This window comes from Diplodia seriata, assembly GCF_021436955.1.
Source record: "Diplodia seriata strain FDS-637 chromosome Unknown scaffold_4, whole genome shotgun sequence".
Taxonomy (NCBI): Eukaryota; Fungi; Ascomycota; class Dothideomycetes; order Botryosphaeriales; family Botryosphaeriaceae; genus Diplodia; species Diplodia seriata.
The window spans coordinates 2458306-2483395 of NW_027117311.1; the positions used below are offsets into that span (position 1 = coordinate 2458306).

At 56.5% G+C, this 25090-nt stretch overlaps 9 protein-coding genes across 9 annotated transcripts; 4 read left to right on the forward strand and 5 right to left on the reverse strand.

Moving 5' to 3' along the window:
* Window positions 1-672: 672 nt before the first annotated feature.
* Window positions 673-2252, reverse strand: SLS55_004606 (uncharacterized protein; the record flags this gene model as incomplete). Its single annotated transcript, XM_066776062.1, has 7 exons — window positions 673-689; window positions 742-756; window positions 1258-1275; window positions 1323-1676; window positions 1724-1845; window positions 1893-2129; window positions 2176-2252. 7 exons carry the CDS (start codon window positions 2250-2252, stop codon window positions 673-675), a joined length of 840 nt encoding a protein of 279 aa, XP_066633943.1.
* Window positions 2253-2745: 493 nt separating this feature from the next.
* On the forward strand, window positions 2746-4039 carry SLS55_004607 (uncharacterized protein; the record flags this gene model as incomplete). The annotated part of the gene is made up of 3 exons (XM_066776063.1): window positions 2746-3020; window positions 3110-3629; window positions 3677-4039. 3 exons carry the CDS (start codon window positions 2746-2748, stop codon window positions 4037-4039), a joined length of 1158 nt encoding a protein of 385 aa, XP_066633944.1.
* A 1242-nt stretch (window positions 4040-5281) lies between these two features.
* SLS55_004608 (uncharacterized protein) lies at window positions 5282-6373 on the forward strand (the record flags this gene model as incomplete). The annotated part of the gene is made up of 2 exons (XM_066776064.1): window positions 5282-5383; window positions 5465-6373. The coding sequence occupies 2 exons, from the start codon at window positions 5282-5284 to the stop codon at window positions 6371-6373; spliced, it is 1011 nt and encodes a 336-aa protein (XP_066633945.1).
* Window positions 6374-6738: 365 nt separating this feature from the next.
* On the reverse strand, window positions 6739-7545 carry SLS55_004609 (uncharacterized protein; the record flags this gene model as incomplete). Its single annotated transcript, XM_066776065.1, has 1 exon — window positions 6739-7545. One exon carries the CDS (start codon window positions 7543-7545, stop codon window positions 6739-6741), a length of 807 nt encoding a protein of 268 aa, XP_066633946.1.
* Window positions 7546-8940: 1395 nt separating this feature from the next.
* SLS55_004610 (uncharacterized protein) lies at window positions 8941-12000 on the reverse strand (the record flags this gene model as incomplete). Its single annotated transcript, XM_066776066.1, has 4 exons — window positions 8941-10431; window positions 10483-11069; window positions 11329-11788; window positions 11893-12000. The coding sequence occupies 4 exons, from the start codon at window positions 11998-12000 to the stop codon at window positions 8941-8943; spliced, it is 2646 nt and encodes an 881-aa protein (XP_066633947.1).
* A 953-nt stretch (window positions 12001-12953) lies between these two features.
* On the reverse strand, window positions 12954-16881 carry SLS55_004611 (uncharacterized protein; the record flags this gene model as incomplete). Its single annotated transcript, XM_066776067.1, has 3 exons — window positions 12954-15298; window positions 15799-16703; window positions 16850-16881. The coding sequence occupies 3 exons, from the start codon at window positions 16879-16881 to the stop codon at window positions 12954-12956; spliced, it is 3282 nt and encodes a 1093-aa protein (XP_066633948.1).
* A 1136-nt stretch (window positions 16882-18017) lies between these two features.
* Window positions 18018-19228, reverse strand: SLS55_004612 (uncharacterized protein; the record flags this gene model as incomplete). Its single annotated transcript, XM_066776068.1, has 2 exons — window positions 18018-18621; window positions 18672-19228. 2 exons carry the CDS (start codon window positions 19226-19228, stop codon window positions 18018-18020), a joined length of 1161 nt encoding a protein of 386 aa, XP_066633949.1.
* A 293-nt stretch (window positions 19229-19521) lies between these two features.
* Window positions 19522-20367, forward strand: GIR2 (the record flags this gene model as incomplete). Its single annotated transcript, XM_066776069.1, has 3 exons — window positions 19522-19588; window positions 19678-19752; window positions 19817-20367. The coding sequence occupies 3 exons, from the start codon at window positions 19522-19524 to the stop codon at window positions 20365-20367; spliced, it is 693 nt and encodes a 230-aa protein (XP_066633950.1).
* Window positions 20368-24278: 3911 nt separating this feature from the next.
* SLS55_004614 (uncharacterized protein) lies at window positions 24279-24906 on the forward strand (the record flags this gene model as incomplete). Its single annotated transcript, XM_066776070.1, has 2 exons — window positions 24279-24286; window positions 24480-24906. 2 exons carry the CDS (start codon window positions 24279-24281, stop codon window positions 24904-24906), a joined length of 435 nt encoding a protein of 144 aa, XP_066633951.1.
* Window positions 24907-25090: the final 184 nt, after the last annotated feature.

Consider the following 25090-nt stretch of genomic DNA (forward strand, 5'->3'; position numbering starts at 1 on the left):
AGGCGCGGTACTCCATGAGTGCGAATGCGCAGCCGTTGAGCTGATATCGCCAAAGGCTTGATTGCGCCTGGGAGATCCAAGAAACCCATTGTAGAAACACCCAGAAGACGGCGGACGGACCAAATTCTGAGGATCTTCGGCAAGAGGTAGGAACCGACCCACCTACTTTCCGTGAAGGCCAAGCCGCACTGGGTTAGCTTGCGGCGATGCTGGTCGTTCTTCCGCCGTAAAACTCCATCTGGTCCGTCCCAGCCGCGACCGCCGCGACGGACCCGTCTCAGCTGCCACCGGCTGTACCGCACGATGCAGCTGACGATGGTAACCTGACTGTAGGTAATGGTAAAGTCCTTGTCCGAGTCCATTTTGCACTCGGTGAAGTATGGGCAAGTGACGCGTTTCCGCAGTAAAGGCCCTGTCACTATATAAGTCCGCGAAACCTTCTTCCCTTTCATCACCGCTAGCTCAGTTGGTAGAGCGGCTTCTGACGTATCAAATAAGGCCTGGGCATAGCCTGTATCGGGTTGGTAGCGGTCGGAGGAGGGTCCTGGGTTCAATCCCCGGGCGGTGATATTCTTCATTTTTCTTTTTCTTTTTTGGCCTTTTGCTCGACATCGTTTTCAACCCGCCCGCCCCAGTCGGAGTGCGAGGGCCAGAAGCGAGAGATTCCGCCAGTCAGGAGCCAGTCAACTCTGCACACAGTACACCTGGATCTCGTGAATGGCGGCAACACCAGCATCGTACCGAGCAACCAGCCTTCTGTCGCCACGCAGCACGAGAAGGGTCCGGACAATCCGAAGCAAGAACTTTCGCCCGTTGCACAAATCGAGGGCCCTACTTCGACGTTGGCGCCGGTCTCAACATCGCTTCAGCTCGATCAGATCTTTGTGGGTTTTCTCTATTGAACGTGAAACCGCACTGGCTCGCCTTCTGATCTCCAATTACAGGCCACAAACTACTTGGACGCAACTTTCGTGGGCCAAGAAATCGCAGCCCACCGAGCCTCATGTCAGCGAGCATCACGCCCTGGGAATCGACCGTCGAACCCCCCACGGGGACCAGCTCCAGGGTAAGCCTGCTTGCCCGCCCGCATGCCTGCGCTCAGTCCATATCCGTTAGCACCGGTTCCAGGGAACGCATTCATGTTCAAGTTGTTGAGAGGTTGCCGCGCCACCGGCGTGCCTTGTCCGGCGCCACGACCGGCGGGGTGGTAAATTTGGCCACTTGGTTCGCCAAGACGAGTGCGATGCGACGGCGTACCATTGGGTGGAGCATTGTCTAAGGAGGAGTTAGAAGTACGAATGCGTCATAGCTACAACACTTACGAGCACTGAACAGACGGCCGTTGAGTACTTGGGCACCGCGGAAGCCGTCGCCGGGACCGATGGAACCAAGACTCCTGTTCCGGGTGCCGAGTCGCGCAGCGTTGGTATTATGAGGTAACCTGGGGTGTCCTGCAGCCGTGCCAGTGATTCTGTCAATGAAGCGGTCTCCGGTGGCTGACTGCAGGGTTGCCTCAGCATCATCGGATGCTGCAGAAGCAACCTGACCGGCAAGAACCTGGGCCTTGAGCTGAGTGTAGACCTTGTGGAGGTGTGCTTGAGTCTTGGCCTTCTCCCGGTATGCATCTGCCATCTTGTGCATTTCATCGTCAAGTCGTCGCTGCTCTTGTTGCGCCGCTGCCTTGGTTAGTATGGCCGCGACGCTTGGTTGTGGGCGAACCTACCTTGGAGCTTGTCACGCAGACCGGCAATCTCGGTGTTGGCATCATGAACAACCTTGTCCATTTGCGAGTTGAGCATAGCATACTTCTCGGTGAGGCTCTTTGCGAGGTATTCCTGATACATGCTGATCCCGGGGTTAGCGAAATTTGGCAAACGGCCGTCATCACTGACACCTCTTGAGTGGTCTGGTAGCTGTAGAACGCCAAAGCCCTTCCAGCGCACTCCATCACTATCGTAGGACTCAAGCCACTGAGAACGCTGGTCTTGTAGTCTTCAGTAGGATCCAGGCAAGTCTCGACAGCGTCATCTGGGTTCCGTAACGGAGTATCGCAGGCAGGGCAGACGCGGACAGCGCTGTCCATTTTGGAAAGACCGAGGTTGCTAGAGCACGCTATGCAGAAGATGTGACTGTACATGATTAGACCGGGGATTCTGTCGGAGCTGAAGGGCTTACCTGCATGTAGTGACGACTGCTCTATCACTGAGCAGCGTGCGGCATTTGAGAGAGTTGCACCGAAGTGTGAAATCCATGGCGACAGATGTGGGATGCGGAGGCGTATTTTCTAGAGTCAGAAGAGAGAAGCTCAAGCTGAGTTTGAATTGTTAAGTAAGAAGAAGGGCAAGAGCTCAAAAAGAGAAGGTACGCAGTCGGCAACCGTGACGCCGGAATCCCGCCCGACGATATTGCCGGTAAAACTTCCATTTCAACAGTCGTAATTGAAACAACGGAGAGAGTCAGGCTCCTACATCTTTCAAGCAACCACAGATGGCGATCCATAAAGATCCCACCACGCTAGGTGCAGGATGGAGAAGCGACAGCAGTGAAGTCAGATTTAAGTGTGGTGCCTGACGCACAGCACTAAGCCCCATCCGTGCCGCTGCCGATCCCCGCCGTCGGTGTGCCAGCCTTACGCTTCCCGCATCGGCCCTGTTTCTTCAAATCGCATCTCTCCTCCGCCTCACCTTCGTCGTCCACCCACCCAACCTCTCCTCCGCCCTACCCTTATTCCTCCCGGACCCCGCCATGGATCCCTCGAACCCCTCCTCTGCGGATGCCTCGCGGAGCAACACTCCAAACCCTGCTGCCTCCTCTTCCGCCTCTGCCTTGGAGGTCGCGAACTCGCGCTTCACATCGCAAGCATCGACCGCCGAGGACTTACTCAAGTCACAGACGGTTGGCCTGGTCCACCTCTCCGACTTCCGCAAGCGCCGCGCCGAGGCGCTCGACCTGAAGGACCGCGAGAGACAGGAACAAGCCCGGGGCGGTTCGACATCAGGCGCAAGCACACCTGCAGACGGGTAAGTTCCAATGGCCCCCACCCGCCTGCGCGCCTGCTACGCTGTAGGAGTCCTTTTCCCAGGACGCCGAGCTAATTGTCAAAGTACAGAGGATCGACGCCGCGGCCCGCAAAGAAGAAGAAGAAGGTCGCGAAGGGGAAGCTGTCGTTCGGGCTAGACGACGAGGAGGAAGACGCGTCGGCGGCCGCGACGCCGCGGGATGGAACACCGGATGAAAACGGCGCGTCAGATAAGGACAAGGATGCCACCACCGTATCCAAGAAGAAGCTCGGCGCGAACAACAAGGTGTCGTTCAAGCCGAAGGTCATGACCAAGTCAGCACTGCTGCGGGAGGCGCAGCAGAGGGAGCAGCTGCGGAAGGAGTTTTTGATCATGCAGGAGTCGGTCAAGGCGACGGACTTTGTCATCCCCTTCGTCTTCTACGACGGCACCAATATTCCGGGCGGGAGGTGCAAAATCAAGAAGGGCGAGCATGTCTGGCTATTCCTCGACAGAGCGAGGAAAGCGGGTGCTGAGCTTGGTGTTGGTGGTGACAAGAGCAAAAGAGAGTGGGCTCGCGTCGGCGTCGACGATCTTATGCTGGTCCGCGGAGAGATCATCATTCCTCATGTAAGTCTCAAAGCACCTCGCATGCACAGGTGTACTGACGGTTCCAGCACTACGACTTTTACTACTTCATGGTCAACAAGACCATTGGATTCGACGGCCCCATCTTTGGACACTCGCCAGAGCCCACCTCTGCAACGCCTCTCCCATCCAAAGACGAGGACATTGATCCCGCAAACTTCAACCCTTTGGAACGGTTGGAAAAGAAGAAGGATCAGCGTATTACCGAGGAAGATGTCTCGCTCGAAGGATATAACGACGATTCGACACTTACTAAGGTTGTAGATCGACGTTGGTACGAGCGCAACAAGCATATTTTCCCGGCGAGTATATGGGAAGAATTCGACCCGAACAAGGATTACAGCAAGGGCACTCGGAAAGATGCTCAAGGAAATTCGTTCTTCTTCAGCTGATTTGCGGAGCGCGCGGGGCCGGGGATTCTTAGATGCGTTCGGAAGAAAATGGGACAACAGATTTGCGACTGGTCTAAAACGAATGAGCGAGAACGGGTGGATTGAATTCGTAGAGTTTTGAAATTGCTGAAGATTTGAACGAAGAGGCGCTGTACCACGAAAAAAAGAAATTGACGTAGCACGATACCATTGAGTTAGGTGCCTACAAATTTGACACCCCCATTTCTAAAATTTGACACCCCCACCGCCAATTATTGACACCCCCCCGCCGGGAGCGCAACCTATTCTCCAGTTTTCACTATCAAATTACTAAGCAAATCCGGAGAATTCATTAAGATCTTATCGCCAATAAGTCTATCAACGCCCCAATAGCTGTTGTAGGCGAGGGTCGGTAGTTAGGTAGGTGGGTGGCTGTTGCGGGCGAAGGTTGAGAATGCGGGCATGGATAGGTTCTAAGGAAGGTTGCCGCGCCGGCCGGAACATAGATAATCCGGTAACGCTAAGCCTATTTCAGTAAGTATACGCACGGATACCCGAGGAACTTCACTTTACCTAGATTTAGCAAAGCGAGACTTTTATCAATACCACGCCTTATATATCGGTTGTATCGCGATGCAACTTCTTACATGTTAAGAAAGGCATATATAGAGGCCTAGAAAAAAGTTATATATAAGTTGCAGTCGATTTGGGTGTGATACACGACTAGAAACATAGGGGGTGTCAATAATTGGCGGTGGGGGTGTCAAATTTTAGAAATGGGGGTGTCAAATTTGTAGGCACCTTGAGTTAAGGCGCTCCACTATGGACTGCAGAAGAACTATTTCTTGGAACCATGTTTCACGAAATGTGGTTTTCGATTCACGGGAGTAGTGAACGTATAGATTCTATTCAAATACGTGTAAATTGAGGCTCCCACTGTCCATAAAGCGGGCTGACATAGTCTTGACGATGATGAGATCAAGACTTTAGAGGCATTGCCTCGTACGACGCATGTTGGCAATAGTTCTGGATGTAGACGAGCAACACAGACTGATAAGTCATCAAGGTGCAGCGGGCTCGGTCCGCGGTGCAACGGAAATAGATTCCGCACATGGCCTTGGCATGACGCAGACCGAGAATCCACCGCCTGGCAGAACGTGCGTACAGCACCACATTTCTCCACGCCCAGCGACCCCGCACCACCACAACTCATCTCACCGGCCGGCCAGCGAACAATCGAGCTCGATCAAACCATCACCAACAATGGCCTCATCGTCCCCCACCCCGAATCCTGCCGCTCCCGCCGCCGACGAGCTCGCCGCCTCCGCAAGCGACAACCCTGTCTTCAATCCAGACGAAGAAGCCGTACGCCGCCACATCCCACGGCACATCCCGCACGCTCTTATCTGTTACATTTACTGATCCCGTATTGCGTGCACTAAATAGTCCCTCCTCGCGACCGCGAACCAGCAAAAAACCCACGCCAACACACTCTTCACGTCGGGCGCCTACAGCGACGCCATCTCGGCGTACGGCCGCGCGCTGGCCAGCGTCCCGAACTATCTGGACTACGAGGTCGCGGTGCTACGGGCGAATGTGGCGGCGTGCCACGTCAAGCTGGAGGAGTGGAAGGAGGCGGTCGAGGCGGCGGGGGAATGTTTGGAAAGGTTGGAGGGGCTCGACGGCGGTGAGGAACAAGGAGTGAAAGGAACGGCGGGGAAGAACGGGAAGGCGGGAGCGAAAGACAAGACCGAGGCCAAGCCTAAGGTGGATCCGAACGTCAGCGGCGTGGTGGAGGAGCTGTCGGACAGCGACGACGACGCGGAAGCCAAGAAGCCGGAGACCCCCAAGGCCGCAGACACGGCATCAACGCAAGCACCGGGCTCGCAAGACGCACAAAAACAACAACAGGAGGAGGAAGGAAAAGGACAAGAAGCGAACGCCGAACAAGCCACCCACGACGCCGCCCTCCTCGCCCGCCGCCTCGCCCACCTCCGCCGCCTCTCCCACACCCCCACCGATGTCCGCAAACTGCGCACGAAAGCGCTGCTCCGCCGCGCCAAGGCCCGCTCCTCGCTCGGCGGCTGGTCCGACCTGCAAGGCGCGGAAGACGACTACCGCACCGCCGCGGCGACACCGGGCGGCCTCTCGCCGCTCGACAAGAAGGCCGTCGACCAGGCGTTGCGCGAGCTGCCGGCGCGGCTGAACGCGGCCAAGGACAAGGAGGTCGGCGAGATGATGGGGAAGCTGAAGAATTTGGGCAATGGGTTGCTGAAGCCGTTTGGGCTGAGCACGGATAGTTTTAATTTCGTCAAGGATGAGAAGACCGGGGGGTACTCGGTGCAGATGCAGTAGTGTTCGTGTGCATGGGTTTGGGGGAAAGGATGTGGAGAGGTAAGCAGGAATCAATGTGATGTGTGATGATATAGATTTGGGCTTGCTTAGACTGCCTGGTAGAGAATACTGAAGAGACGATATGCCCCCGTACTCATTCAAACGACACGACTCAATCCGCTATGATGGTTGCGTACCGGAAGGAAGCCGGATGTCTTCAATGCCGTAGATGTTGATTTCCGCCGTGTCTATCGCAGATGCTAGAATGCGTCGTCTATGCCCTTCCTGTTTCTTTTCCATGGTCTCTATTTCCCTTAAATCCTTCTCACGCCAGTCCGATCTTAATCACATCAAACACCCATCCTTTATGTCCTTCTCGCATGCCCTCATACAACCTCAATCCCAAACCGCTCATACGGAAAGTCGACCAAACTCTCCAAATGCACCGCCCACCCATCTCCGATCTCCCCGACCCTCCCACTCCTCTCATCATCCAACCCCTTATGCTCGCCCGTCCTCCCCGCCAACACCACCTCCTCCCTGCCCTTGTACTCCTCCGCCAGCCCGGGATGCGGACACCAAACGACCTGCATGCCGGCCCTGCGCCCCGCCTCGACACCGGGCACACTATCCTCAAATACCAAGCACTCCTCCGGCTTCACCAAATCCCCCTCCCCTGCCCCCTCCCTCTTCAACTTCGCATTGATCGTATCCAGCGCGAGCAGGTAAATATCCGGCAGCGGCTTGCCCCGCCCACGCTCGATCCGCGCATCGTCGCCCAGCACGCGATTTTCATCCGGAAAGACGCTGAACACGTCGCCCAAATGCGCCGTCTTCAGCGCATAGTTGCCGGCATGGCTGCTCGTCGCAAGGGCGACATGGACCTTTTTCCGATCGAGCCCACCACCACCCCCCGTCCTCCCCGCCAAATCCCCCAGCAACGCCACCACGCCCGGCAACGGCTGCGCCTTGGGGAAGTGCTCGCGCTGCAGCGCGCCCTGCTTGGCCATGAACTCGTCGTGCGAGATGGGCAGCTGCGCGAACGCGTGGAAGATCTGCGCCGCCTGCGGGCCCGGCCGCCCCTGCATCTGCGCCTTGATCGACCACGGCAGGTCCGGCTTGCCGTACTCGCGCAGCACCGCGTTGGTGCAGATGGTGTACAGGTCTTCGCTGTCGATGAGGAGGCCGTCCATGTCGAAGAGGCAGGCCCGGATGGCGGGGAGTTGTTTTCTAGCGCGGGACAAAGGGTTCTGGTTAGTGGTGGTGGTGGTGTTGGTGGTGGAGGTGGAAAGTGATGGGGGATGAGATATGGCGTGAGTCGGAAGGATTCTTGTGTATGTTTTTTTTTTGGGGGGGAAAGAAGGCGAGGGGGGATTCAGAGGCTGTGGAGGGGCAATTAGATGTGTACGGTATACGTACTTGGTCTGGTCTGCCATGGTGAAGGAAAGGCGTGAGTTGGGACGGAAAGTGTTTTTCGTTGGCGGTGGAGGAGGGAAAAGAAGATGTGGAGTGAACGGATGCGCGGCGGACGAAACAAACGTGGGGTTGGGATCTGGCGGGGCTGACCCTTGGACATGACTCGTGTGCTAGCTTCCTACACCTGCGCTTGCCCACCTTGTTCGAACCACACCCGGAGCAAAGCAATAGGTACCTATCCTTCAGCTTTTACGCCTCAACCGCCGCCGTTTTTCAAGCTTACGAGCAAGCACGATCGAAGCAAAAAAAAAAAAAAAAAGGCAAAACTGTAACGCCCTTGCGGGCGCCCGCGTACTAGCCCTCGTTGGTGGCGTTTGATTGGACGAGGGAGCGGCCAACTACAGAAAACCCAGAGGGTTTTTTTGCTCGGAATCTTTGCGGCTATCATAGATCTAATTAGCAGGTGCTTCAGTTCAATGCCTTGGACGTACCACTGCGCCACGCAGCCGTAGTCGATTGCCCGTAGGCCCTAATACCGGCCGACTGGAAGACTGATACACTGCCCGGAAAAAACCACACATCCCAGCTACCCGGCATCCTTTCCGCCCTAATCCCTGCAACACATCGAATCTCGGTATCGTATCGACCACAATAGGCAACAAAACACTCCGAGTTTCCACAAGACCTCTCATTGCCATCTATATTTGATCGAGATTGACGATGTCATAATCCTACATCTATCCGTGGTCGCGTGTACCCGTGATACTGCGTAACAAACAGGAAGAAAGGAGAGAAAGCAAGCCAATAGTAGCTGCAATAAAAAGCAAACCCCGATGAAAACTGTGATTGAATCCGCCACACACTCCCACGCCACTGCACGCCTCGCTGACTGAAAGCACATAAGCAAAACTGTCATGTCTGGGCCGTGGCGGGTATTTCAGGATGATGCCCCAGAGAGAGCCACGCCACGCCGAAGCCCGGAAGCCATCAACACGCTCACTCCTTTTTCTAAAGCAGATCCTTCCTGCAAAGACGCCGATACTCTCCGGTGAAATGCCCGCTGAAAACGACAAGGAAAAAAAAGGAAAAGGGATTACACGAACACAATCAAGAAGGGAAATATTATGCTAGCTGCCTCTTCCAACTAGAGCGAGGCTAGGGCGTAGGGTTTATTACGGCACGAGACGGCCAGTCCCCTCAACGATGCCGTTGTGCACCAGGATCTTGCTGACGTAGAAGCACTCCCACTCACGCGGGTCGTTGCCAATGAAGACGGCGTTACGCCTCTCTGCGAGATACATCGGAGTGATCTTGACCTCGGCAAACCACTCCTTAGCAAGCGCATCCGACTTGGGGTTGATGGTGGCATTAGTCGTCTGGTTGTTGGTCATATTGTCGATTGGAACCACAATGTTGGTTATGGGCTCGGTAGTCGTCTTCGGAGGGACGCCGCGCATCTTCAGCAACATGTGAAGAATGTCACTGAAGCGTTCGCCCTGCTGACTGTAGGATGCTGGTGGTTTGTCGAGGGGCCACCGGTTTGGATGTGGTTGTGAGAAAAGTGCATTGGCAGCATCAGTCGCTGCCTGTGCCGTGGACTGCATCGATGGGGTGCCTTCTTGCGGCGGTGGAGCATCTGGCATGGGGACGTTGTGGTCCACGTTGTTCTGGGCGTTTTCCGCAGCAGTCGCGGCGGCATTAGCAGCGTTGATGCTTTTCTCAAGCTCCGTCTTCAGGTCTGGCGGGGGTACGCTATAAGTCCGAGCCGGAACATGCACCGGATTCTCCCACCTCTTGAACAACCAGCACATGCGCTCAACGCAGGCCAGGAGAATCATGGAGACTAGGAAAGTCTCAAAAGGGTTGGCTTGTTGGCGCTGAAGGAGCCGACGCTCTAAATCGTTCATGACGAACTTGCTGAGGTTGGCAGCCCTTTTCTCCATTGCACCGAGTATTTGTGCATCAATAAGTCTGTAGGCTTCCGACCGAGTCGCCAATTCGATGGGGAAGCGAGATGTCTGAGGGACCGATTCAAGGTCCTGCGGGGTCATGATGACGGGATCCTTGAAGGGAGGTTGCGTGTGGTTGAAAAAGAGCTGGAACTTAAGGTCCGGCTCCGCGAGGACCCTCGTGGCGACCCACAATTCCAGCACCTTAGACAGCAGGCTTTCTTTACTTTCAATCCCCTCCTTGTTCTCAACGCTCAGACGGTGCGCCATCACGAGTGTAGGTTTCATGAACGGTGATGTTTCCGCCTCGTAGATCATCGGGCCAATTCTTTTCATGTAAGATTCGAGCTTTCCGCCGATATCCTCAACATCAGGGTCAATGATCTCCACATCTTGCATGCTCTCCATGGATAAGCCTGAAGCAACCAGTTGCGGATCAATGGGCCCATTCACCCCACGGAGCCCCTTCAGTGTGGTGAATGTCGTGTACATGGTGGGTTCAATATCGAACAGCCGTGCTTCGATCCTCCCAGGGACGTGCTCGAAGTGCAAGTTTGCTTTAGCGGAGCTAATCGAGTGAAAGGCCAGGACGGAGTGTAGTCCCGCCGAGTAAAGATTGAACTCTTCCGCAATGCGCGTGCGGATGCAGGGATGCTTCCACAGTCGCGCGCTTTCGACGTTCTGGCAGGTGCTGCAAGGACTCTCACCAGAGCACTAAGAACCATTAATGATCGGAGAGTATGAACGCAGGTCAGGGCACCATACCGGCTTCTTCAACATGCGACATCTGATGCATGCGCCCCGCTTCCTAACCTCCTGGACCTCTTTGCGCCGGGAGTCTGAAAACCTGCCTCTCACTTTCGGTTTCGCTGGCTTGGGGTTCATGCTGAAGTCGGTGGTGAAGTGCGTTTGCTGGCCGTTCGGATTGATCGCGATAGGCCTGTGGTAGGTGGCAGATGTCGCGTTTGGCGAGGGGCTGTGGGGTTCTGGATGGTCGCGGGTCGCGTCTTGCAGCTGAAGCACTGGGTCAATAGAAGCCCAAATGCCAGTGCGCCCTGTCTGAGGATTGTAGGCTGCTTCGCCGGGGCTCCCATGCTGTTCCATGGAGTGGTTCACATTGGGCATGTTGGCGCGCAGCTCTTCTGCAGCGGACGCGGCCATGACCAAGGGCGATTGGTGGGAGTGTGTTGTGGCAGCTGCACCGCCGGAAGAGGGAGGAAGCGTAGATGAGGGCGGCGTGGATGATGCTGGCGGTATCGGGGTGCCGGCGGAATGGGGAGAACCGACCGCGAGGTGATCGTACTGGTAGAGGGGTTGCTGTTGTTGTCCGCCTGACGGTTCGGTATTGTGTACTGTTGACAGGGCAATTAGCACTTTCACTGGTGGCTAGCTAATTTAATGCAATAGGAGCGAGGCTGCCGGTTATGCTACGCAGAGTCCATTTCAAACTCAAAGCATTCACCCAAACGGGCATGCAGCTACAACAGCACTTTGCCACGAGCTCGCGATGCGGGCGCACGCGAACGAAGGGCGGCGGCGAACAGCTTAATATGATTGGCGGGGCAGCCTCGCTCTCGGGAACATGCATGCAGGAGACTGGGATTAACGCACTTGGTGCATCTACAGCGCTACCATTGGAGTCGGCGTTGGGCTTGGGGTCGTGGTCCTGCACCAGAAAGTCCTCATACACGGGGCCGGGGTTTTGCATGGCATCGTCGCGCATGGAGCCGCGGCGCTCGGGGAGATGGTCCGGATCGGGCGTGGGAATGCGCTGGCCGGAGAGATCCAGGCGCTGGCGCGACACTTCGGCGAGAGCCTCGAGGCGTGACATGCCCGCCTTGGGCGCGGCGTAGGGTAATGTCATGGGCTGGCTGGGGTTCGTTGCGCCATGCTTCTGGGGAGCAGTCACTTGGTGTGCAGGCCCCTGGGCGGACGAGGACTGTGGCGGCGGCAGATCGGGGACGGGAAGGTCATGGAATTGTAGGATGGCGCGCTGGCGATCCTGGGCCGTGAGGGCGGGACACTTCTTGACGAGGTGCGCGGTCAGCGTGTCGATGCGGCCCTTGGGAAACTGCGGTGAGAGTCAGTGTGGGTGTGGAGTAAGCGTAGGTCGCGCGGAGGAAGCGGTGAGAGGCGCTGGAGGTGGGTGCGCGCGTCGGGGCGAGGCACACCAACCTTCTCGCCGCAGGAGCGGCAGGTGTGCTGGTAGCGGTTGCTGGCATCCTCGAGCTTGGGTCCGCGCTCGAAGAATTCGAGAATGAGCTGATTCGGCTTGCGGCCCATGGCAGGCTGAGCAGGCTCGCCGTGCGAGGGGCGGCGGAGGGCTGTGGGACGGCCTGGCTTCTGCCGGAGGTTCGATGGCGGTCGGAAAGGCGGAAGCAGCGAAGGGAGAAACGCCGCTGCCTTTGGCGCCGGGCTGACTAAGGTGTAAGTAAGTGTACCTTTGTAGACCAGTTCAAGGCACGGCCCGACTCTGACGCCCGTGCAACCCTGACTCGCCGTGCCACGGCCAGCTCCTCCACCGCCCGCCAGCACCCTGTCCAGCAGCGGGATGCTGCGTGCCGCGGCCTTGGCCGGGAGAGCGGTGCAAGACGGCTGCCGACCCACGGGGAGCCGAGAGACGCGCAGGCGGCCAGGCGAAGCACCGCCCGCGAATAAATGCAGGCACATGGAGATTGTGCAGCAGCTGCAAACAGAGCACACACTATCTCTCGCGAGGGACGCGCCTAGGCTCGCTCCGGGGCGCCGTTGGCCGTTCGGAAGCGCGGCGGCGGCGGCGCCCGCGCTTGTGCTCCAGCCGGGCCTCGGGGCGGCTCCCACCACGGCGCCAGGCACCGCACAGCACCGCACGTCTCCTGAGCGATGCAGTCCAGATTCGAGCTCGGGGTTAGATTGTATGCGTTGTTCGCGATCCAAGTACTCTGCACGACTACATCTTCTCATCAGCCCGCAGCTATTCAATAATCCGTCCGTCATGCTGCAGTCAAAGCGTACCGCTTCCGCCAATTCATGCCGCCAGCGCCTCGTTCCGCCGCGCGCCCCGTGTGTATGTATGTGTGATGCGTGTGTGTACGTGAGTAGTGTGGCGAGCTACCAGCCGTTGCGCCTTGAACGCCTCCCCGAGAAACCCTCCCGCGGAACCCGTTGCGGTAATTCCCCAATATCCCCGAGAACGTTAATCTTTTTACCGTTTCATACACAGTTTCGTCCACCATCTTACCCGCCTCAGCCCGAATTTACGCCTGCCCTTCCCACCGTAACCCACCGCCACCCGATGTCTTTTCCCGCTCGATCCTCTCAATCCGCTCCCGCTCTTTTTCCCGCTCTCCGGCCTTCTTCCCTTGTGCTTTCTTCCTCCACGTCAGGCCCAGCGTTGCCGAGTCCATGACCGCGTTCGCCGTCTCCTCGTCGAACCTCTCGCTTCCCAGCGAGATGATCTTGAGAGCGTTGCCGAACCCCACAGCCACGCTCTTCTTGCCGATTCGGACAATTGGCCCCGGCTTCGACACGAACAGCTGCTCCTCCTCAAAGTCGTCCTCCAGGTACACCTCACTCGTCGAGTCCCTGCGCGGACGGGGCAACAGAGGGGTCGTGTGGAGCTCACCGTTCGCCGCAAGCGTCCATGCTTGCCATTCCTCAGTCTCCGAGCCTGTGCTGTCCGGAGACGCTGCCGCCGACTTGCGGTGGTGGCCATTGGCCCCCGATGGCCCCCCGTTCGCCTTGTGTCTGCTCACGAGCGACTTGTCGCGGTGTTTCAACGTCCCGTTCTGGAACGGATTCGAAGATGCTGCCGTTATGGGAAAGTAGCTGATATCCGACGCCGTAGATCTCACCGGCGGCGTGTCATTCGCAGGCCGTTTACGAATGCCGACAACCGAGGGTATGCATGTCGCTTCCCACGAGCCAGGTGATTTGACCGAATGGACGGCCTCCGTAGCCCTCTCGAACCCTGAGCATGTGATGTGGTCGTCTTCCCCTAGCGCTGGCGGCCGAAGGCAAATGAGGCCGTTTGCTGACCCTTCCCCGGGCGCGTATGTATGCATTATGCAGTCGTGTGTTTCCGAGTCGGTATATACAATCGTGAAATCCGGTACAGTGGGGGAATGGCACCCGCATATTTTCCTCTTCGAATGGAGTATGCGAAGCGTATGCCCCTTGATCTGGTCCGTTTTAAAAGTATGGACAAGCGTCCTTGTTGGTATGTCGATGAGATCCACTTGGAATGACCGCACCGTCGCTAACATGCATAGTGACGGTATCGGATATACGAACTTTACCTTTGAGTGGATTGGGTCCGGATGCTTCCAATCCTCAACCGCGTCGAGAATTTCAGACGTCCACTCACCAGATGAAGGGAAAGACAGGTGAACCGCCCCATCCTTGGAAACGCTGACTATTTTTGGTTGTCCTTTGATACAGCATGATAGTGCTGCATTGCTGAGCGGAACTTCGGATATTTGATGAGTCCAGAGATGACCGGTGCGAAAATCGACCTCGTTGAATCGACCGTCGGGAAAGACTACCAGAAGGCTGAGTCTCTCGACTTCGTCCATTTGATGGAATGCGAAAGCAAAGACGCTTGGCGATTGGCCTCTGATGTCAAGAACCCGGGATTTCACGAACCGCCGTTCGGCTAAGCTCCACAGGGCAACTCGGCCAGAGTCCGTCAGGAGTGCCACCCAGTGACCTGTGTCGTCTATTGCGGCTGCAACTATGGGCCAAAGTGGAGGTTGCAGAGCGGAGGTCTGGAGGATCACATGCGAATACGCATGCGTCCGATGATCGAGGAACCAGATCGATGTAAGCCGATCCAAACTGATCGCCACAAAATGCCCTTGGCTGCATGTTGCAACTTTCACGACGTCCAGCTCGTGGGACTTCGGCAGGCTCCTGACAAAAAGCGGCTGGTCGTCCCCGACGCCCGATTCCGCATCCTCTTCTGGAAGTTCGTTCCAGAGCAAGTAGTTCATTAGAAGGGTGACGGCTGCAATAGCGAAGACGATCGCCAAGGCAAAAGGGAAGAAATGCTGTTCTGCCAAATCGCGGAGGGCGGCGAACACGGACGGGGCCTGGTTGGCAGCTCCTCTGCGGTCCGCATCTTTCATGACGACCGTTAGGGGCTCATAAACACGGGCGACGAAGCTGTGGTAACCTGGCTTGACGAAGTCAATTAGTTCTTTTGCAGAAATGTTGTCCTGCATCTTCAACCATGCCTCCGGCGTGCGGGCCTGGTTGATTGGAGGTGGAGGTAGCGGGTCTAAGACGTTGCTTTTGGTTCTGAGTCGGAAAAGCCGAAGGACGTTAACAAAGGAGAATGGCCTGCGATCGTGATCGAAGAAGTGCCAATTGAGAGCGAGAATAAAGGAGATCATGGCGACAGTTCCCGCAATCCTGGTGCTGAATGGAAGCTTGCCCTGAAGAAGTGCTCCACCCCATGTCCGACGCTCCACCTTCGTAGATGTACTCGACCTGCGCTGTGTAGCGAGATTGATTCTGTCGAGGGAGTCCTGGAGCTCCATTCTCCGTACATCCACGCTCAAGACAGCGACGAAGAAGGTAAGGTGGAATACGAAATCAAACACTAGGGCGACCGCCGCGAAGGCGCATGCTGGCGCTACACTTGGAGAGACAATCCGAGAAAGTAACCAGAGAATGAGTAGATTCTGGGCTGCTGCTGCAAGGGCCAGATGACCAACATCAGCGAGAGCGTTTGCGACGCGAGTAACCGTTGGCATGTGCGCTGGACTTTCCAGAACCGCATTGATCAAGCGGAACCTTCCGATCGTTAGTTTTTGTCGTCTTGAAATCAACCATTGCTGGAATGAATGCAGCAATTGCGGTCAAAAAAAAAAAAAAGAAAAGATTGCAACATACATATTCTCCAGACCAATTACTAACACGACGAATGGGTAAGCTTCTCCGGGTACGTTGGCCAAGTTGATTCTTAGGATGCCACATATTGTGAAGCTAGAGCAAATGGATATGAACATCTGCATTTGCCAGAAATTAGCCTGGCACAACGAAGCGATGACAGAGGGGTGCATACTTGAGCAATGACTGTGCAGAAAAGCCCAAACACACTCTTGACAGCCTTCAACTTCCTCAGACTAAATAGCACGTAGAACAGCATAAGGGAGTAGGCCAAGACAAGGGTCCACGCGTCGTTCATGCTCATCGGCTGGTATCGAAACTCGTAGAGACGGCTCCTGTACGTTGATCCGGACGCGGGGTAGAAGTTCCACTCATCAGAGGCATCGCGGGCCAGCCTGCGCGACCGCCTATCGAACTCTTCGGCAATAGAACCCCCGGCGCGGTCGAAAATGGTGATAACGAGCGCATCGGCCGCAAGGAGGCGAGTGCCGTTGAAAGACTTGCCAGCAAAGACGGACAGCGGCTGGAGGGTGAAGTTGTAGGAAGAGCGACGCCCTCTCTGCGAATTGATGGTGCCCAGGACGTCGCCATCACCCTCGAGGGCGGGCAGCGAGCAGTTCCAGTACATGAGCGGCGAATGGCAGCTCCACGAAGTGATCTCAGACACGCGGTCGCTGCAGCAGCCGGCAAGCTCCTGCGAGTCGTCCAACGGGCCGTCGGCGGTGGCATCTTCGTCTCCCGTGATGTTCACACCACCGCCCAGCTCATGCCCGAAATTGGGCCCGATGAGCTTGTCCTGGATCGTCAGCGCGTCGCGCAGCACGCGCGCGTCCAATGCTTTCATGTAGCTGCCGTGGACCCAGAGCTGGCGCATCTCCACGTCCGGGGTGACGTTTTCGGGGCCGTCGTAGGCTCGCACCGAGGTCCAAACATGGTGGGGCAGCCCGCCGGCGGCCGGGCTCTCGTAGAGGAAGACGACGGGATAGCACAGGAAGACGGCGACGGCGACGGACAGCAGCAGCGAGAAGAGCCAATGGCGGGCGGTGGCGTTCCCATAGCTGGCGAAAGCCCTACGGATGGGGTGCTCCGACGAGAGCTTGGGGGGCTCTGTGGTACTGGGTTGAGCTGTCAGCGAGGCGGTGGTGCTAGGGGAGCACGAGGCAGGTGCGCGACGCTGCAGAAGGCGGCGGCGAGACAGGCGGACGGCACGCGCTCCGGAGCTCTGTCCGTGGGGGCTGGGGTGGTGGTGAAGGCTACTCACCCGCGGAATGCGTAGAGCAGGTACCAGATCATAGGCGGAGGCGAATTGCATCAGGCACGCAGCATGGGAAGCAGAGAGGAAGTAAGGGACTGCGGAGGGGTGTGGCTACGAGGCTGCCATGCGCAGTGAGAGAGTTGCGGGCGTTGGAGGCTTCACGGGGCGGAGGAAGCGATCGACGGCCGGGCAGCTGGGCAGGAGAGAGGCGCAACAAGCAGCTGGTGCATTGGCTGGCGAGCCAGAGCGCAGCTAGTCGCGGATGAGCTTTGACTCGAGCGATCGTTGCTGGGAAGTGCCGTCGAGCGCCGCGGCGGCAGATGGCGTATGTAACGTGCAACAAGAGCTCGCAGCATCATTACTTAGATTACATGACGATTATTATTATTCGGCGCCGCCAGACGTCCGGAGCCCGTCGTGTGCGCGCGCAGTCGCCTCGACCCGCTCCGCGCTGCATCCTGCACCCCGCTCGCAGCGCCGCGCGAAAGCAAGCGCTGTTGGCGCGGTGGGCTCCATTCCGCATGCGGGCCACCACCGGAGTTCTCGCTCTTCTTCACCTCTGCATCAGCGTGACACCCGAGCACCAGCCGCCCTGGCCCCACTGGGCTGCCGTGCCTAGGCAGGGTCTGTCCTCTATCGCAAAGCTTACCCGCGCGGGGCGCTGCCACTGCCGCCGCGCGATGTGCACCGGGGCGCAGCAATCAAGGTGCAACTCCGGCGGGCGCATCGCGGGATCGGGCACATGCACCTGGGTATCGCCCACCCCCCAGCTCCACCGAGTCCGCCTGTTCGAGACCAGAACGCGCGAAATGGTTGGATTCGTCACACTAACTCAGACCTGTCCAAGTGTTCCAGCCGCCTCGAGCGGCATTGGCCCAATCTGGCGCAAGCGGGCGCCCGCAGGACAGCCCCTGCACGCCAGCAGATTCCGCGGCTTGATCATGACGCAGTGCGAGCCGCCCGCACCAAGGCCCGCTGCCCTGCATCGGCTTGTGAGATGCCGCCTCCACCCCAGATGTGCCTGTTTCGGGCCGTGCGTGCAGCTCTCCCGCCCAACCCAGCGAGGATTCTGAAACACGAGTCATCCGCCCACCAACCCTTGATCTACACAGCCCGTGAGATGCCCCCTCGAGCCGGAATCTCCGCCGGGGGCCCAGTTGCCGGCCATCCCAGCTCACGCGCCCTGCATTTCCTCGTCCGAGTCGCTCTCCCCGGCATCCTCCCACTCCTCCGCCTCGTCCTCGTCCTCGCCTTCCACCGGCGGCCCCAGGATCTTGTTGATTCCCTCCACGAGCTCGTCCGCATGGTCCTTCAAACGCTCATCCTCGTACTCCAGCAGGTGGTACAGCCTCTGGCTGTTGGTGAGCCACTGTCTACTGGATTTGAGCAGGCCCTTGACCGTGTCTTCGTCCTCTGATTGCTTCTTCTTTTCCGCCATCAGATGCAGGCACCAGCCTCCCAAGTACCACGCCTCCACACTCTGGTCGTCCTCCAGAATTAATCTTTCCAGTACTTCCAATGCTTCATCTTCCAGCTCCGCTTCCATCAACAGCCTGGACAGACTGATTCGCACAGGGAAGTCGGGGACCTTTGGGTCCTCGGGCTTCAATTCCTTCCACAAATCCATGCTCATCTTCAATGCGTTACGTGCCTCGTCGTGCCTTAATTGTGATATCCTGACCGATGCGAGCGTCTGAAGGGACTCCGGGTTATTCGGGTGTACGAGCAATGCTTCAGTGATGAGCGCCTCGCACTTCTGCTCCGCATCCTCCTCCCACCTGTCGCGTGTCAATAAAAAAGTCCGAAACCATACAATAACAACACTTACGAGAGATCCGTCATGAAAACCTCCACAACACCGCACAGCGCATTCGCAAGCTTCCTCTTCTTCTCGTCCAGCGCAACATCCCTCTCGGGGCCCGCCTGCTTCCGGGCCTCCAGCTCGGCAATCTCCCTCCGCAGCACCTCGGCGCCCTTGTCGAACCACGCCACGCTCTCCGCGCCGCCCTCCTCGCACAGCTGGGCCAGCCACATGAACTTCTCCGCGCCGCCGCCCGCGGCCTCGGGGATCGCGCCGTCCTCGTCCAGCGCGGCCGCCACAAGGAAGTAGTCGCGCGCCGTGTCGATGTCGCCCAGCTCGACGTTGATCTCGCCGAGCAGCGTCAGCGCCGGCAGCGCGGCCGCCGTCGGCGCCGTGTGCTCGGGGTCCGGGTGCAGCAGCGCGTAGGCGCGGCGCGCGGCGACGAGGGCCTCGTCCGCCTGCGACGTTTGCAGCAGCGCGGTGGCTTGCGCGAGCAGCTGCGGGGCCGTCATCTTGGGCTTTTTGTTGGCGGCGCTGCTGTTCTTGGATTTTTTGCTGCTGCCGTGCGGTTTGGTTTTCCCCATTGCTTGGGCGCGGAGCGAGGGATTGGAGGCGTAAGCGGGACCGTGTACGCGTGCGGTCCTCTGCTCGACGGTCGGTTGTAGGGAACTTGTGTGGGTGGGTGTGTTGCGGTGGGTGTGTCGAGATTTATGTTCAGCGCGTAAGAGCTGGCAGCTGTTTTGCATCTCAAAAAATTGGGGTCAAAGCGCGACAAAATGCTGCGCTAGTGCGTTCGAAGGCGGTGAAAGGCCAACTTCCCCGCTGACATCAACGCCGCGCTTCGCCCGTCCCCCCAATTATCCGCACGTACTTCACCATGGGTAGAGAAGACCAGAAAGAAGAGCGCGAAGTGCTCGACTCCATCTTTCCTGATGAGATCACAGGTAATTCTACATGGAGCCTTTTTCTTCCTCCAGCACCACCTCTTTCCGTCCTATCATTCCACTGACAATTTTTTTCCGTTTTGTACCAGACATTTCCGACACGGAGTACCGCATATCGATAACTCTGGACGTCGAGAACGAGCCCGGCGATGAATCCGATCAACGTGAATGACTCCCGCCGGCCTCAGCCCTCCACGAGACTTACAACTAATTCCGCCACCGCCGCAGCCATCATCCTCCTAGGCGTCTCGTACCCCGAAAACTACCCCGACGAAGCCCCCCGCCTCGACATCAGCGCACCCCCCAACGCCCCCAAGCACAAGTACCTCGACGTCTCGGAAGACCGTGACAACCTGCTCGAAGCGCTCGGGCCGACGGTCGAGGAAAACATGGGCATGGCCATGGTCTTCACGCTGGTGTCGGCGCTCAAGGACGCCGCCGAGCTGCTGGTGTGCGAACGCATGAAGGCGGCCGAGGCGTTGCGCGAGATGGCGGCGCGCGAGGCGGAGGAGAAGGAGAATGCAAAGTTCCACGGCACGGCGGTGACACGCGAGAGTTTCTTGGAGTGGCGCAACAAGTTCATGGCCGAGTTGGAGGCGGAGGAGACGCGCGCGCGCGAGGAGAAGGAGGAGGCGGATAAGAAGAAGAGGGGCCCGAAGGAGGAGAAGAAGATGACCGGCCGGGAGCTGTGGGCGAAGGGCTTGGCGGGCAAGGGTGAGGAGGATTATGAGGAGGGCGATGTGGCGGACGGCGTGAAGAAGATGGAGATTAAGGCTTGAGGTTGGGCCTTGGACACACGTATGGATGTAGAAAAGAAGGGTCGCATTCGATTTTGTGGGACCACACGTGAGGGGAAGCGTTGTTCATGGTACGATTGATGGATCCGAGGACAAGAAGTCGGATGCTTCTTCAACTTCCACCGTCCGTTGGACCAAACCAGAGTTCCAGACCTTTCTCCCCGTCCGTGAGAGGAAATGAGACTGAGCAGTAGAGAACTGTCTAACAGCTTCCGTCCATAGCCCTTTGCCTGCAGCTTGATAGTCTGACTGTGCGATATAGGTGTTCAGCCTGCCTTCGCATTCGGAAGTGATTCTGTCCTGTATGCACCATTATTTGGGCCAGAGAACAATTGAAAATGTCAAGCGGCATTCTATAGTTTAGCTTACATCTCTCTGTGTCATTGGTACGTGTGAATAATTTGTAAAGACCCCAGGCGGCAAGAATGCCTGTGGGGATGCTGGTGATCAGAGTCACCAATGCAATAATCGTTTCAAGAGAAATCGCCATGGAGACTTGGAGGAAGCTGCAGAGTAATGGTTTTCGACCTGTGAAATATAGAGAGAGGTAGGTTTGAAAGGGCTTTAGTAGCCGTTAACTTGAAATTTGAGAGTTGCTGCAAATATACTGAGGAGTGAATGCAGAGGGATTCAGTTCATTGGTATAGCCATGATCTGGTCGTTGCTCAGCCATCTAAACCGGGTTCTCATGCAGGAGGATTTTGCTTTGTGGTACAGGGGCGGCCGATCTACCGGGGCTGTATGCAGGCGGATTTTCCTACAACCAATGCGATGAAACCCCCTGCTTGTAAGCGACGGCAAGGCTAGCGGTGTAGCATGATGGCTTTCCTGGCCTCGCTGTGTGCTGCATCCACCGGTTCATCAACTTCCCCTCCTACAGTTGTTACTGAATGCTGATATCCAGCGTTGCAAGCTTTTCTGAATACCATGTCTTGGAGAGTACTCAAATCGGAAGATTGGGAGCCGTACAAAGAGCAAATCAGGAAGCTTTACCTTGATGATGGTCGAAGCCAGAAGGAGGTTGCTAGGCTCATGATGCAAAATCACAAGTTCTGTGCAAGGTGGGATCCAAAAAGTCTTTTATTTGTCGATAATGCTTTCCTGATTGAGTCCCCACAGAGAAAAACAGTATGAGCGACAGCTCCGCATATGGGGCTTCCACAAGTACCGGCCACGAGGGAAGAAAAATGAGGTCACTGAACCTCCAAAGAAGAAGCAAATAAGAGGAACGCAGCATGAAGTTGGAATGTCCAGTCAAGATGCCGACGCTACCACAACTACAACAGGCGCGCGGGAGACGATCATCCCATCTCGTACGCAAGAAAGTTCGGATGTTGCTACAGCTAAAGGGTCGCCGGTGAAACTTAACGAGAGCGTTGAGCATACGGGCACTGTCTCGAATCACGAGGAAGGAGATCATCGGCTGGTCGTTCGAAGTCCTCTCCAGCTTGCGTCATCACTGCGAATCAGCCGGGAAAACTCCCCTTCAGATTCTGTTCAGTTGGCCTTCTCGTTTCTGTTCAATTACAATCAGTACGCTCGAGAACGTAGCCACGAGGAAGGAGATCTCCGGCTTGCACCAACATTGCGCCCAAATTCGCCTTCAGATTTCTTCAAGTCGGCGTTTCCATTCATGTTCAATCATGAGCAATATGCTCATAAAAAAAGCCAGAACAGTCTTCCATGGTGCGTGTTTGCGAACGCATTCGATACGAAAGGTATGCTTTGAATGCCATAATGAGGACCGAGAAACTAATAATAATTGCTAGTCAATTGGATGCTTCTACCTACACATGATGCTGTTGTACCGAGCACGATGGGTACTACGCCAGACATTAATTATTTCGGACCCCTCCTGATGCGCCTCGCTGCCGATGCGTTCGTATCCACCCCCGACGGTCATTGGGAGGCTCGACTTGAGAACTCGCTGTCCTACGGAGCGAATGCACCAATCACGGTGGAAAACATTCATGATACGAAAGAAGGCCGTCGCCGATTCATGAAGCTCGCCGCGTTCTTCATCTCCAACGCTCTCACTGACGACTGGTTGAACGAGAAGCTTTTCGACATGTTCAGTACCCCTCAACATCGGCATATTCTCCACAATGCCCTACGTCTACAAGGGCCCACAGTTGAAGCTTTTGCAGAAAAGCTCTTTGTGAATTCCCTTCAAAGGAGAGATGCAAAGACAACACGCGCTATGATCAAACTCGGAATCAAGGTTCGATCTGGGTATTTGAAGCAGGCTTCGATGAATGGAGACGTTGAGACTGCCCGTATCCTTCTTGAATCGAAGGTGGATCCGAACGACCGCAGGACCAACCCTCATCATGGGTACACATCGCTGGAGTTGGCCGTCGAGACGGGAAATCTGGAGCTTGTGAAGGTCTTGCTTGCCAACGGTGCCAGTCCAAATGCACCATTGCTTCGAAACCAAGAGCCATTACCGCCACCTGGAAGTGCCTTAGAAAGAGCGCGCTGGTTCAAACTCCCGTGCATTGCACAGATGCTGTTGGCACACGGAGCGTTCCCTCTTCCGGAGTCTGTGGACCTACTTGCCACCCCGTCGGAGAACTTGATGTTTGCGAATGACTTGCCAAAAGCTGGCACTGAAGCAAACAGCAGATTGACCAGCCATCGATTCCCCATGCTACTTGGTACCGCACTGACCCCATTGGCTGGTGCTGCCTTCAAAGGCCGAGTAGACATCGTCCGGCTTCTTTTTGATAAGAACGCACACATCGAGGGGATCGTTGACATACAACCAGGCGAGATCAAACCGCTCCAAGCAGCAATACTAGCACAGTGTCGATACATGCAAACCCAAGAAAGCTGCGATGTCGTCAAGACACTGGTGGATGCTGGTGCCGATGTTAACGCGGTTATCATTGATAGCAATCAACTTCCCAAAACATACCTTCAAATGGCCGTGGAAAGCAACGATGCACCACTGACTCAGCTACTACTGAGAGCTTCTGCTGATATAGACATGCCCGGAGAAAGCATGGACCATGGGATTACAGCATACCAAGCGGCTTTCCGAAGCAAAGACCATACCATGTGGAGGTGCTTCCCGATATTTGATGGGTCCAAGTACCTTGATCGTTCGCTTCCACGGTCCCACGGACGAATCTCCTCTCTCGTTGCTAGTATAAGAGCTCAAAACCTCGAGGCAGTCTTGAGCCTGCTCGATGCGGGAGCAGACATCAACCTCACCGGGCCTCAGACCCAAGCAGGCCCGCCACTGTACGAAGCCATTCTCACTGGAAATATGGAGATAGTGAACACTTTGTTGCGAAGAGGGTCTGACGTTAATGGTGGTCATGCACAGTATTACGGCTGTACGCCTCTTCAAGCTTCGGCTCACCGAGGGGACAGACCTTTGACTGAGTATCTACTTGACAAAGGAGCGTACAAGAGAGACTCGATGGCGCTTTTCCTTGCCGCCGATGGAAAACATTGGGAAGTCGCCGAAGTCCTAATAGCTGCAGCACAAGCTTCCGTGACGGATGAGGAAAGGGAAATGTACGGGTCTGCCGTCCTCGACCTGTACGGGCGGCTAGCTCTCGCAACTGCTATCCAGCAACAGAACTGGCAGCTTGTTCAAAGACTGGTCGATTTACCGACATCTCTGGATGCTGACACACTGATAACGGAGCCGTTAGAGCGCGGCGAATGCAAGATTTGCTTCGCGGCAAGGCACAGATCGGAGAACAACACCACAGACTTTTGGGACGCGAAACCAGGTTCCCTTGCCTACCTCCGAGAGCCGAAGAGTACATACACTAATCGCTCTCCGCTGTACGTAGCCTTGCAAATGGGCAATTTGGACATGGCCAGATTTCTTATAAGTAAGGGAGCCCGTATAAGAGACGTGCTCGCCGAGGAAGACCATGACCAGGTAAGCAATGCTCAGGGTACCCCGAAAGAGATGACGCTTAACCTTAAACTTACAGATGCTCAAGCTAGGTGGTATCGGTCGACCAGCTTGAGAATGTATCTTCACCTGTAGACAGGCCTGTAGGGTCTGCACTTTTAGCCGGAGCTGCCATGCCACTGACATTCCAGACTGTGCAGCTCTTTCTTGACGGAAGGGCGGATATCAACGACCTGATATATCCTGCTGGAGGCTACACAGCTCTCCAGATTGCCGCACAGAGGGGATTACCTGGCCTGGCTTCCTTCCTGCTACGGAAAGGTGCGGATGTCAATGCCTCACCGGCGAAGTCGAGAAGAGGTAGAACTGCGCTTGAATATGCGGCGGAGTACGGGCGTCTGGATATGGTGCAGCTCTTGATTGATGCAGGGGCAGAGATACCGGCACCGGGAACGCAAAGGTCTCGTCGGTTGATTGGGTTTGCGTCCCGGAACAGCCACGACACGGTTGTCAAAGTCCTGAAGGGCCATCAGGGAGAGCGGTATGGGGGGTTTGCGGTTGATTTCATGAGGGAGGAGTTTGATGACGACGGCTACGATACTGAGCCTTACTTCGACGATGAAGACGGCGGGTTCAGTGAGTAGATAGTTTCGCCTGGGTCATTTGCGGTGATCAGGTGTCTTGGAACGGCCACCGCGGCATCATATGAGCCGGGAGAATAATATCCCAGCCCGGCGCGTGCCGTGCAGCCAATACATTACAGGTCGCATGTCCGTCCCGCTTCCGCTGAGTACAATACCGTGAAATTGTGTGTGGTAGAGTTGAAAA